At 43.8% G+C, this 14232-nt stretch overlaps 1 protein-coding gene across 1 annotated transcript; it reads right to left on the reverse strand.

Annotated features, from left to right (window-relative positions):
- Window positions 1–56: 56 nt before the first annotated feature.
- Window positions 57–11258, reverse strand: LOC120052226 (zinc finger and SCAN domain-containing protein 32-like). Its single transcript, XM_038999050.1, has 5 exons — window positions 11232–11258; window positions 11024–11197; window positions 5458–5619; window positions 4791–4902; window positions 57–1776 (listed from the first exon to the last, which is right to left on the reverse strand). The coding sequence occupies exons 1-5, from the start codon at window positions 11256–11258 to the stop codon at window positions 815–817; spliced, it is 1437 nt and encodes a 478-aa protein (XP_038854978.1). The 3' UTR covers window positions 57–814.
- Between the last annotated feature and the right edge of the window lie 2974 nt (window positions 11259–14232).

The following is a 14232-nucleotide window of genomic DNA, read 5'->3' on the forward strand; positions in this document are numbered from 1 at the left end:
AATACTGGGCATACTCTACAAAACTTCTAAAACAAAAATAACTGGGTCAGTCAGCACAGAGTCAATTTTGTATTTAATTTCAACAAAATGGTCATGTACTCATAACTTTTAAGTACAGTAATTTTATTGCACAAAACGATACGTGACATGTATAACAACTTTTCTCACTATGGTAACACTTTACATTTTCTGTAAATCTTGTACCCCTGCTTTGATAAAATCTATTTAAAAATACTTTGGAAAAGGTTCAACATTACATTACACACATCTTCACTACTTCATGTCAAGTAAACATGAATTAAGGCACCATCCGTATCTCACTATAAAACACCAGTATCAACCTAAAGGGACAAGATTGTCACTCTTCATCAGTGAAGCATTTTTACAGACACCATCACACCAACCATCACCATATCGTGAGGACAGACACTGGAGATGAGAAGCAAGTACAAGGAGTGAACATTTAATGAAACACGGACAGGAACAGAATACGGACAGCGTCTGGACACGGGAAAACAAAAACGACAATAATGCTGACACAGGGATCTAACAGAGGAACAGACAGATATAGGAGGGGGAATCAACAAGGTAACAGAGTCCAGCGAGTGCTGATGTGCGTAATGATGGTGACAGGTATGCGTAATGATGGGCAGCCTGGCACCCTCAAACGCCAGAGAGGAGAAGCGGGAGCAGGCGTGACATATCATCTATTTAATCATACTCATTCTTTCCTCAGTTCACCTCATCCAGTTCCCTACTACATCCAAAACCAACAGAATTAACTACAAACAAACTAACTACATGTCACAATACTCTATACATGGGCCCTGTGCATTTTCTGCTGGTGTATCCTGAGGTAGCTCTTCTCTGAGAACCTCTTCCCGCAGTGCGTACAGGTGAACGGCCTCTCTCCCGTGTGGACCCTCTGGTGCCTCTTCAGGTGACCAGCCTGAGCAAAGCGCGTCTGACACTGGGTACAGCTGAAGGGTTTCACCCCTGTGTGGACCCTCTGGTGCCTCTTCAGGCTGGACGAGTGTGAGAATTTGGCCCGGCACAGGTGGCAGCCAAACGGTTTTTCCCCGGTGTGCATCCTCTGGTGGATCTCCACCTGTTTCGGCAAACGGAAGACTTTCCCACAAAACGAACATGGGAAGCGCTTCTCTTTGCCACCAGATCTGCTGATAGCGTTACTACTACTGTCATTTGTCAATGGGCTTGTGTTGCCATTTAGGGTTGATGCACTGGCATTGTCTGAGGTCTGGTTTAACATTAGGAGAGTGTGAGGAGGATGAAGGCATGGGAGTGTTTGTGTTATCACAGGGTCCATCTTCCAGTTGATAGATCCTAAAGAAGGCAGGCTGAAGGCAGCATCTGTTAGGGGGTCAACCTGAGGTGCCATCCGTCTCTCTGAATCACAACTATAGGAGCAGGACGGAGCATCGCTAGCCGAGTCTATGTCTGTTCTCTCCAGCTGCATATGGACACCGCCCTGTCCCTGCAGACCAAATCTACATCTCGCCCTGGTCTCAGCCAGTCTTTTATGGAGACTAAGTTCGGATGTTGTTTTATGTTCCACTCTCTGTTTCTGGTTGTGGTTAACAGTGTTGTTCCCCAGCCCATAGTTGAGGACGCTGTCCCATCCATTGACCTTCACTATGTCGCCTCTGGTCCTGGCCTGCTCGGTGATGTCGTACCCTGGGCCTTTGGCTGCACCCGTCTGGGTCTGGGAATCCAAGATGGCCGCCCAGTCTCCTTTATTAGCCTCCAGCCAACCACCTGCAGGAAGAGGTTACAAAATAGATATTACAAACATGGCAGAGAGAACTTTATTACTTATCTTTTTTTTTGTCAATTACCTGGTCACGGTCATACATTATAATGTGTGTTTATTAGGTACACCCCCCCACGAAAATGGTTTGCTCCTACAGACAGTGATTTACATGGACGTGGCTTGCTATATTAAGCAGGCAGACATGCATAGATGCATTCAGTTAATGTTTGACTGAACGTTAGAATGGGCAAAATGGGGGCCTCCCTAGTGGGGCAGCGGTGTAAGGCATTGCATCGCAGTGCTTGTGGCATCACTACAGACCCGGGTTCAATCCCGGGTCAGTAGGTGGCGCACAAGGCAGCGCACAATTGGCTCAGCGCGCTCTAGCGACTTTTTAAGGGGTGGATCAGCTTAATATTGCGGAAAGATTGTTGCTTCCATCAATGTAATTGTCTGCATCATTTCCAATCCCCCATATATTTTTGGGGTAAATATATATATATATATCCATATACATACACATACCTATATAGATATACATACTTTTTTAAGAATATACCTTTATTATTGGGCAGGTAGTTAGCCCCCGGTGATGCATTGTGCAGACCGCACTACCCTCTGGAGAGGCTTACGGTTGTGGGCGGTGCAGTTGCCGTACCTGGCTGTGATACAGCCCGACAGGATGCTCTCGATTGTGCATCTGTAAAAGTTTGTGAGTGCTTTCGGTGACAAGCCAAATTTCTTCAGCCTCCTAAGGTTGAAGAGGCGCTATTGTGCCTTCTTCACCACACTGTCTGTGTGGGTGGACCATTTCAGTTTGTCCGTGATGTGCACGCCGAGGAACATAAAACTTTCCACCTTCTCCACTACTGTCCCGTCAATGTGGATAGGGGAGTGCTCCCTCTGCTGTTTCCTGAAGTCCACGATCATCTCCTTTGTTTTGTTGACGTTGAGTGTGAGGTTATTTTCCTGACACCACACTCCGAGGGCCCTCCCCTTCTCCCTGTAGGCCGTCTCGTCGTTGTTGGTAATCAAGCCTACCACTGTAGTGTCGTCTGCAAACTTGATGATTGAGTTGGAGGCATGCATGGCCACGCAGTAATGGGTGAACAGGGAGTACAGGAGAGGGCTGAGAACGCACCCTTGTGGGGCCGCAGTGTTGAGGATCAGCGGGGTGGAGATGTTGTTTCCTACCCTCATCACCTGGAGGCGGCCCGTCAGAAAGTCCAGGATGCAGTTGCACAGGGCGGGGTCGAGACCCAGGGTGTCGAGCTTAATGACGAGTTTGGAGGGTACTATGGTTAAATGCATTCTTACATAGGTATTCATCTTGTTCAGATGGGTTATGGCAGTGTGATTGCGATTGCGTCGTCTGTGGACCTATTGGGGCGGTAAGCCAATTGGAGTGAGTCTAGGTTATCAGGTAGGGCGGAAGTGATATGATCCTTGACTAGCCTCTCAAAGCTTTTCATGATGACAGAAGTGAGTGCTACGAGGCCATAGTCATTTAGGTCAGTTACCTTAGCTTTCTTGGGAACAGGAACAATGGTGGCCCTCTTGAAACATGTGGGCACAGCAGACTGGGATAGGGATTGATTGAATATGTCCGTAAACACACCAACCAGCCTGCCTTGCGGAGGGAATAGCTACACTGTTTGTATTCGGTCATGTTTCTGGTCGCCTTGCCATGATTAAAAGCAGTGGTTCGCGCTTTCAGTTTTGCGCGAATGCTGCCATCAATCCACGGTTTCTGGTTAGGGAATGTTTTAATTGTCACAGTGGGTACAACATCACAGATGCACTTGCTAATAAACTCGCTCACCGAGTCAGCGTATACATCAATGTTGTTGTCTGAGGCTATCCGGAAAATATCCCCGTCCACGTGATCGAAGCAATCTTGAAGGGTGGAATCAGATTGGTCGGACCAGCGTTGAACAGACCTGAGCACGTGCGTTTCCTGTTTTAGTTTCTGTCTATAGGCAGGGAGCAACAAAATGGAGTTGTGGTCAGATTTGCCGAAAGGAGGGCAGGGGAGGGCTTTGTATGCGTCGCGGAAGTTAGAGTAGCAATGATCCAGAATGCTGCCAGCTCGAGTTGCGCAATTGATATGCTGATAAAATTTAGGGAGCCTTGTTTTCAGATTAGCTTTGTTAAAATCCCCAGCCACAATAAATGCAGCCTCAGGATATATGGTTTTCAGTTTACATAGAGTCCAGTGAAGTTCTTTCAGGGCCGTCGAGGTGTCTGCTTGAGGGGGGGATATACACGGCTGTGATTATAATAGAAGAGAATTCTCTTGGTAGATAATGCGGTCGGCATTTGATTGTAAGGAATTCTAGGTCAGGTGAACAAAAGGACTTGAGTTCCTGTATGTTATGATTACACCACAAATCGTTAATCATAAGGCATACACCCCCGCCTTTCTTCTTACCAGAGAGATGTTTGTTTCTGTCGGTGCGATGCGTGAAGAAACCGAATGGCTGTACCGACTCTGATAACATATCCCGAGTGAGCCACGTTTCCGTGAAACAGAGACTGTTACAATTTCTAATGTCTCTCTGGAAGGCAACCCTTGCTCAAATTTCGTCTACCTTGTTGTCAAGAGACTGGACATTGGCGAGTAGTATACTCGGGAGCGGTGAGCGATGTGCACATCTACGGAGCCTGACCAGGAGGCCGCTCCGTCTGCCCCTTCTGCGGCGCCATTGTTTTGGTTCGGCTACTGGGATTAAATCCATTGTCCTGGGTGGTGGTCCAAACAGAGGATCCGCTTCGGGAAAGTCGTATTCCTGGTCGTAATGTTGGTAAGTTGATGTTGCTCTTATATCCAATAGTTCTTCCCGGCTGTATGTAATAAGACTTAAGATTTCCTAGGGTAACAATGTAAGAAATAATACATTAAAAAAACTAAATACTGCATAGTTTCCTAAGAACGTGAAGCGAGGCGACCATCTCTGTCAATGCCATCTCTCTAGAATATCTCTATATATTATGTTCTGTATATGCATGTCTCCCTTACCTTGCTCCCCCATCTGTAGTCCACTCAGCAGATCAATGCTCTCTGGTCCGTCTTCTATTGTCTCTTGTTTGACCAGCAGCAGATCAGGCTTCCCATCCTCCATGTCTACTGACTGTGAGAGATGCAGAGTGAGAGGATGTTGGATCAAGAAATCTGATATCAGCACCCTGCTATGGAGCATCTTCTGATTGGGCAATGAGGCATTGCTTTGAGTACAATGCAAACATGTTGATTTCATACTACGCAAAAGTGTTAGTTGATTTGATTACTTGACACTCTTTAAAGGGATAGTTCAGGATTTTGGCAATGAAGCCCTTTATCTACATTTACATTTTAGTCATCTAGCAGACACTCTTATACTTCCCCAGAGTCCGATGAACTCGTGGATATCATTATTATGTATCTGTGTTCAGTAATGCTAACTAGCTTAGCGCAAAGAATGGGAGTGTTTCAGTCTTCATTGCCAAAATTCAAAGGCATGGTCCCACACTTAAGACAAAATGAATCAAGACCTGGGCCCATATCCACAAAGAGTCTCAGAGAAGGAGTGTTGATCTAGGAACTTTCAAAATGTTCATTATGATCTAAAAGGCCAAACTGATCCTAGATCAGTACTCCTACACTAAGACACTTTGTGGATACAGACACTAGTTCACAGTGGGCTCACCTCAGTGAGACTGTGTGTGGTCCTGTGCTGCTCAGCTGAATCCTCTGTCGGTCCAGGAGTAGGAGTAGTTTGGTTGTCCTCCATGTCCATGGTCCCCTCAGGGTTCCCTAGACCCTCCTCACACCCCTCCTCCTTCACCAGCAGCACTTCTGGACCCTCCTCCTGGAAGAGAGATGTGATACAGATTACACAGACATACACTCCCTCAGGTAAGTACACACAGACAATAAACAGACTTTAAACATGGAGTGTTGACCCATCCCCACTATGTTTAAGTTCTACACTGTAGTTACAGAATGACTTCATTGTTGTTAAACCCATCATGTTGTTGTGGGTACAAATAAATCAGCTATAAGTCAGAAGTCATCATCAGACAAGCCTGACTAAACTATTTTGACGTGTACAGTAGATGTTTATTAGTGTGTAGGTATATTTATTAAGAAAGTGTATATTGGTTATAAAGCACTGTCGGGTGTATGCTTATTCTGTTCCTCAATTTTTTTGGTCATTTTCCGGTTTTCGGTTCTGTTCCCTGAACCAGTTCAAACCCCAAACGTGTACAGATTTTAGGTGGAGTAAATCCTCTCATGTCACCTCTTCCTCTCTGACTCAGACAACTACCGTGATGTAATCTCGTCCCCAGACACTTCCTCATATGTGCTGTGCGCATTAGCCTGGGGAAGAGGTTACGGTGAATGTGACTGTACATCAAAGGACCCCCCCCCCCCCTCCGGAGGAGAGGAAATGCATGTTTAGGTTCCACCTCCAAAGAATGATAAAGGCTATTTATACATATTCACGAATTGGGTGTGGGGATTTCCACGTGGTTGATAAACATCAACAAATAGGACACAGCTGTCAGTGTAGCTAGCTAGCATGCTAACCTTAGCAAGCTAGCTACAGTGCCGTCTGTAATTATTGGGACAGTGAAGCATTTTTTACCCATCAGTGCCTTGTATGCGGCTTGTGTGTATGGAGGCCTGGAGATGCTAAACGTGTTTATGTGATTAACGGTCAATTACCGTAAGACCGGTAGTCTTTTGCATGACAAAATGTCATGACCGCCACAGCCCAACTTGGGGGTATGATATTTGTGTATCTAACTTTCTCACTCATCATTATTCACTATTTATTCAGGATAATCAATAATCATGGTAGTAATCACATTAATGTAGAAGTGTTTAGAAACATATTCTATTCATATTTACAATATAAGTGATTCCAAAATGGCACAATACATTATTTACCATTAATTTCTATTGGACACTAAATAATCTGAAACACAACCTAAACAAACAGCGAATGCATCCAACAAATGTTTGAGTTCCAACAAATGTTTGAGTCACAAGCTTGATCTAGTCATGGCGTGCTATGAATATGGAACCAAATACTTAACTTTTTACTACTATAATACACATAAGTGAATTTGTCCCAATACTTTTGGTCCTCTAAAATAAAGGGGGCTATGTAAATAAAGTTCTGTAATTTCTAAACGGTTAAACCGATATGGATGAAAATACCCTAAAATTATAGCTGACAGTCTGCACTTCAACCTCATAGTCATTGTTTGATTTCAAATCCAAACTTTTGGAGTATAGAGCCAAAAGATGAAAAAATGCTTCACTGTCCAAATAATTTAGTAGGGCACTGTATATTGCTAACCTTATCTAGCTAGCTATTATTATCTGTTGCTGTGTGTTTAAAAAAAAAAAAAAAACACCGTATTCAAAAGATGGGCCTATGGCTGGTTCTGGAGATGGATTTGTCATAAGCATTAATTTAGGGAAGCCTTCACCACAGATGGAAACCAGTGGACTATCTATTGTTATCTCCAAAGATTCCATCAATTGCGGCCACGAATCCGCATATAAATAATTAAAGAATAAGATGAAGCTCCAGTTTAATGGATAACTACTGAACAATGGCTGATATGCGTTTTTCTACATTGTAATGGACACTGTGCAACATTTGGTAGGTAGGTACAACCTCTCTTACGTAGGTTGCTGGCAGGTTTCGGCTGTGGTACAGCAAAGCCGTCAGCCCGGTCTGATGTCCAAATTTGAGATTTTTGGTTCCAACCGCCGTGTCTTTGTGAGACGCAGAGTAGGTGAAAGGATGATCTCCGCATGTGTGGTTCCCACCATGAAGCATGGAGGAGGTGTGATGGTGACTTATTTAGAATTCAAGGCACACTTAACCAGCATGGCTATCAAAACATTCTGCAGTGATACGCCATCCCATCTGGTTTGCGCTTGTGGGACTATCATTAGTTTTTCAACAGGACAATGACCCAAAACACACCTCCAAGCTGTGTGACCAAGAAGTAGAGTGATGAAGTGCTGCATCAGATGACCTGACCTCCACAATCACCAGACCTCAACCCAATTGAGATGGTTTGGAATGAGTTAGACCGCAGAGTGAAGGAAAGTCAGCCAATAAGTGTTCAGCATGTGGGAACTCCTTCAAGCATTCCAGGTAACACTTTTTTGGTTACTACAAATGTGTTATTTCATAGTTTGTCTTCATTATTATTCTACAATGTAGAAAATAGTACAAATAAAGAAAAACCCTTGAATGAGTAGGTGTGTCCAAACTTTTGAATGGTACTGTAGGTCTAGAATATTTCTGAATTGATCATATAGAAATATCAAAACATTATTTTAACCACGCCAAAGAAACCACGGATTCTTTACCTTTTTCTATTATCAAGATACCTGCTGTTAACTGATTAGGACAATCAGGTTATCTAAATATCTATCGACTAGGTGGGACTCTAATAACTAAAAGTGCTTCATGCATAGCTTTTATTTTTACCCATTAGAGTAGGAGTAAAATGTCTCTATTCTCAGCACTTATGACCAATTTTCTACTCTGAGATGCTTTGTGGATAGGGGTCCAGATGTGATGTATATTAAAAGAGAGTCTCAATTAAAATCTTAGAATGAAAAGTCCCATTTTGTGTTTATTAAACATTTTTAAAAAATCTCAACACACCATATGAAAACCACATACACGTCTCAACTAAAAATCTGCATGAATTTAATAAACTGCATTAATTTTCTCATTAAAAGTGTCTTGGGCAAAACATTTTGTTTGTGCCCAATAGAAATGAATGGTAAATAATGTATTGTGTCATTTTGGATTCACTTATATTGTAAATAACAATAGAATATGTTTCGAAACACTTCAACATTAATGTGGATGCTACCATGATTACGGATAATCCTAAATGAATTGTGAATGATGATGAGTGAGAATGATACAGAGGGTCAAAGATCATACCCCCATTCATGCTAACCTCTTACCATTACCAATAATACAGGAGGTGAGCATGTCTTGGGGGTATGATCTTTGACCCTCTGTATCTTTCTCACTCATCATCAATCACAATTCATTTAGGAATATCCGTAATCATGGTAGCATGCAGATGAATGTATAAGTGTTTAGAAACATATTCTATTGTGATTTACAATAAAAGTGACTCCAAAATGACACACTACATGATTTACTATTCATTTCTATTGGGCACAAAATAATCTGAAACACAACCAAAGCAAACAGCGAATGCATCCAACAAATTTGTAGAGTCACAAGCTTGATGTAGTCACAACATGCTATGAATATGGGACAAAATACTTAATTTCTGCAGTCAACTGACCAAATCGCCCTCTAGTGACCTCATGGGTGGAATGTTATTAATAGACATTCTTTAAAAAAAAAAAAGTAAAATCCGGCGTTTCTATTTCAAACAGTTTTGTTATATTTCAGTCTTGTTTGATGTATATAAAGTGTAATATTGTGATGCAAAGCCAAACATTTATACATTTCAACTCTATATCAGACATGGTACAAGTGTCTTCTTTTTTTAAAGCCCATAACCATGTGTGTGAGGAGTATACTTTTGTTTCAAAGTAGATTTGTTTAAGACTACCTACAAACACTCTGTGTGACCCTGATTTAGCCCACTGCAGTAAAAGGTTATTTACCTTTCATTTCTAGTGGGCACAATATAATCTGAAACACAACCAAAACTGCAAATGCATCCAACAAGTTCGTAAAGTCACAAGTTTGATTTAGACATTGAGTGTTAGGAATATGGGACCAAATATCAAACTTTTGACTACTTTATCTATAAGAATCTTTAGCTGTGATAATCATTTTGAACGCTACCTTTTTGAAATAAAAGTCTTACTTGTTAAACAAAATACTTTTCTGAGCAATTTTATTAGTATAAAATAATATATAAATTATATTTCAATTTTTTAAAATTGCATACAATATAGCTCAGTATTTGAATTTTTTATTTTACAAAGTCACTATTGCTCATCTTTCTCAAGTGTGTCAATAATTTCTGACCCCACTGTATATCACACAATATTCTACCCAGGAATATCCAACACTGAAATCTGTTACTCTTGTTATTCCAAATGCATCTGTGGATCTTTTTCTGCAGAAAATTCCTCTTTGTTGTTAATGCAGGGTTTGATCTAAAGGTCAGAAGCTATTGAGTGGAATGGTTACTTTCTATGTTATATAGTGGATTGGTTTTTCTGCTGGTGTATCCTGAGGTAGAGCTTCTCTGAGAACCTCTTCCCGCAATGCGTTTGTATGCAAACAGCCTTTCTCCCGTGTGGACATTCAGGTGGCTCTTCAGCTGGTCCTGCCGGGAGAACCTCTTCTCACACTGGGGACAGCTGTAGGGTTTCTCCCCTGTGTGGACCATTTGGTGCCTCTTCAGGTGACCAGCCTGGGCAAAGCGCATATGACACTGGGTACAGCTGAAGGGTTTCTCCCCTGTGTGGATCCTCTGGTGTATCTCCACATTCTGGGAGCAGCTGAAGCTTTTGTTACAGAACATGCAGAGGAACCGCTTCTCTTTACTATTGCCTGATGTGGCTCCTTCTCCACGAGCCTGGGCTCTAGCCCTGTCGTTTGAGTTCAATACCTGATCGAAAAGGACGCGGCCGTGTGAATTAGAAGGCCCCATCGATGTTGACACTAAGTCGCTTTCCCTGAACGCGTGTAAAGGGGACTGGGTTGTGACATTTAGATTTGTCTCTAAGCTTTCCCTGTTATCTAAGAAATCTCTGCCCTGTGAGTGTACGTCTCCTAGGTGGTTATCTGCATTCCATGTGGGAGGAGCGTCGCCCTCCACTTTCACAGTCACCTCATCTATGACTATAACCTCCCCTTTCTTATCTAGGCACCCTTCAGGTACCCTACTACTGTACCGGTTCCAGTCCCCTCTAGACAGATCAGTCTGTGTCTCTAAACCCAAGGATATGTTGCCAAGATCCATCTCTGTAGCGTAAGAACAAGACGGATCCTCACCACCAGTGTTTAACGCGTCACCATCACTTTCTCCACGGGAATGAACCATCCTCTGGCTCTGGTGAAATACTGGTAAATACTCTGAGCCGGGAGCAGGAAGACAGCTAAGTCTCCCCAGCCCCAGTCTCTCTGGGTCTGATCTGTGGTCAGATCCTGTGTGTAAGAGCCTGTGTGTTACAGTTAAAGTCTCGGTGTCTGTCTCTGGCTTGAGGACGGCGTTCGGCGTTCCACTGACCTCCGTGATGTTACCTCGGGTCCTGGGCGGCGCTTGGGCGGCAGTGGGGACCTCCGTGGCTACAAGGGGCACTCCAGCCACTTCAGTCTGGATGTCTCTGCTGTGCAACGAGTCCTCCTCTCCTTCAGACTTCTCCTGCTTGACACCAGGACCTGCAGCCTCTGTATCTGCAGACTGACACAAGAAGCGAAGAGGTTATTACTGGTACATGGGTTGAATTGGATAACAATGTCATAGGGAAGTCTTGCAAGCTCCCCAATGGCAGAGACTTTCTGAAATAATCTGGCCACATTTTATGTACTGTAAATTTGATGTAATACTATTACACTAACCTCTATCACGATAACGTGCTGGGTTGAGGTTCCACTCCCCTCATCAAAACTGATTGGTTGGTCATCTCTCCATGTATTGTGTCCCGCTGGCTTCACAAAGCTCCTGTGGCCTCCAGTGAGATGTCCTTCACCTGAGAGAGTGATTGGGGGAAAAGAGGTGGTTAGGTTAGCTACTGTCAATGCTCAACGCTACACACTGTTGACAGTTTTAGAATTCTAGATAAGGTAACACTTTGCATAACTGCCTGATATACACTGCTCAAAAAAATTAAGGGAACACTAAAATAACACATCCTAGATCTGAATGAATGAAATATTCTTATTAAATACTTTTTTCTTTACATAGTTGAATGTGCTGACAACAAAATCACACAAAAATTATCAATGGAAATCAAATTTATCAACCCATGGAGGTCTGGATTTGGAGTCACACTCAAAATTAAAGTGGAAAACCACACTACAGGCTGATCCAACTTTGATGTAATGTCCTTAAAACAAGTCAAAATGAGGCTCTCCACGTGCCTGTATGACCTCCCTACAACGCCTGGACAAGCTCCTGATGAGGTGGCGGATGGGCTCCTGAGGGATCTCCTCCCAGACCTGGCCTAAAGCATCCGCCAACTCCTGGACAGTCTGTGGTGCAACGTGGCGTTGGTGGATGGAGCGAGACATGATGTCCCAGATGTGCTCAATTGGATTCAGGTCTGGGGAACGGGCGGGCCAGTCCATAGCATCAATGCCTTCCTCTTGCAGGAACTGCTGACACACTCCAGCCACATGAGGTCTAGCATTGTCTTGCATTAGGAGGAACCCAGGGCCAACCGCACCAGCATATGGTCTCACAAGGGGTCTGAGGATCTCATCTCGGTACCTAATGGCAGTCAGGCTACCTCTGGCGAGCACATGGAGGGCTGTGCGGCCCCCCAAAGAAATGCCACCCCACACCATGACTGACCCACCGCCAAACCGGTCATGCTGGAGGATGTTGCAGGCCGCAGAACGTTCTCCACGGCGTCTCCAGACTCTGTCACATGTGCTCAGTGTGAACCTGCTTTCATCTGTGAAGAGCACAGGGCGCCAGTGGCGAATTTGCCAATCTTGGTGTTCTCTGGCAAATGCCAAACGTCCTGCACGGTGTTGGGCTGTAAGCACAACCCCCACCTGTGGACGTCGGGCCCTCATACCACCCTCATGGAGTCTGTTTCTGACCGTTTGAGCAGACACATGCACATTTGTGGCCTGCTGGAGGTCATTTTGCAGGGCTCTGGCAGTGCTCCTCCTTGCACAAAGGCGGAGGTAGCGGTCCTGCTGCTGGGTTGTTGCCCTCCTCCACGTCTCCTGATGTACTGGCCTGTCTCCTGGTAGCGCCTCCATGCTCTGGACACTACGCTGACAGACACGGCAAACCTTCTTGCCACAGCTCGCATTGATGTGCCATCCTGGATGAGCTGCACTACCTGAGCCACTTGTGTGGGTTGTAGACTCCGTCTCATGCTACCACTAGAGTGAAAGCACCGCCAGCATTCAAAAGTGACCAAAACATCAGCCAGGAAGCATAGGAACTGAGAAGTGGTCTGTGGTCACCACCTGCAGAACCACTCCTTTATTGGGGGTGTCTTGCTAATTGCCTATAATTTCCACCTGTTGTCTATTCCATTTGCACAACAGCATGCGAAATTTATTGTCAATCAGTGTTGCTTCCTAAGTGGACAGTTTGATTTCACAGAAGTGTGATTGACTTGGAGTTACATTGTGTTGTTTAAGTGTTCCCTTTATTTTTTTGAGCAGTGTACTATTCATAGATTGATTATGTTCCATGCATCTTATTGTTTTCAATTATTAAATACTAGGAAATGCAGTAAATCAAGAATCTGGTTAGAATATGATATTGTGTCTTTGTGCAAGATAGCTAAGTAATCAGGGGAATTATTGCATACAATCCAAAAACTGACCAAGACCCAATTCTGGTTAACCATACTGTATGTGGTTAATCAAAGATTGTCTATTATGTTGACAAGATATTAGAGTGACAGCTCTGATAATATAAATGTCCTCAAAGATGGAAGACAGGCGGGAGGAGGCGAGATCAGGTGGGACCATTCTAGTCAATAGAGATATATAGACGACTCATCTTTGTATCTGTGCCATTATAGAGTCTGTGACAGCATGGGCAGGGCCATTGAGGCTATCTCTGATTCAGAGGGGTTGGGTTATATACGGAGACACATTTCAGTTGAAGGCATTCAGTTGTACAACTGACTAGGTATCCCCCTTTCCTTTCCATTTATTTGAAAGTAGGCCATTTTTTTTCTTCCTCTTTGGCTGATTGCTCCCAACTCATAGGAATCCCCACCCTGTTGACTACTTTAAAATGGTGGAAGCCCTCAATGGCAATGTCCATGCTAAAAACAGGTTATATCCATGAGGAGTCCTCTATCTCAATGACAACAGGCAAAACTCTGACATAAAGGTGTTTTTTCCCCAAATTTGCAGAAATACCACTTATATCAGTGCTTTGGTAACAACCTAACCATTATGAAACTTATATTGATCAAATATGCCTCACGTAGCAAATTAGCCATTAATTTTTTTGTTGACCAAATTCGACACTCATTTACCTCCATACAAAAATAAGCCTTCCTGGCCTTATTTTCGTGGACAGATTTTGGGTTGAGAAAAATTATCGCTTCGCCTCTTCCTCGCTCGGTTAATGCATCTAAAGTCACACATGCGCAGAGGGGAACGGGGCGACAGGCCCCGCAGCCTCGACCTTCTACAAAATGTACCTCTTGCCATTCCTCTGTATCGGTCGAGGATCTTGACACTACTGGGACGGCTGACGAGAACGCGCTCCCGTACCACCTTCATTTCCAGTAG

Source organism: Salvelinus namaycush, chromosome 8 (genome assembly GCF_016432855.1).
Source record: "Salvelinus namaycush isolate Seneca chromosome 8, SaNama_1.0, whole genome shotgun sequence".
Classification (NCBI taxonomy): domain Eukaryota; kingdom Metazoa; phylum Chordata; class Actinopteri; order Salmoniformes; family Salmonidae; genus Salvelinus; species Salvelinus namaycush.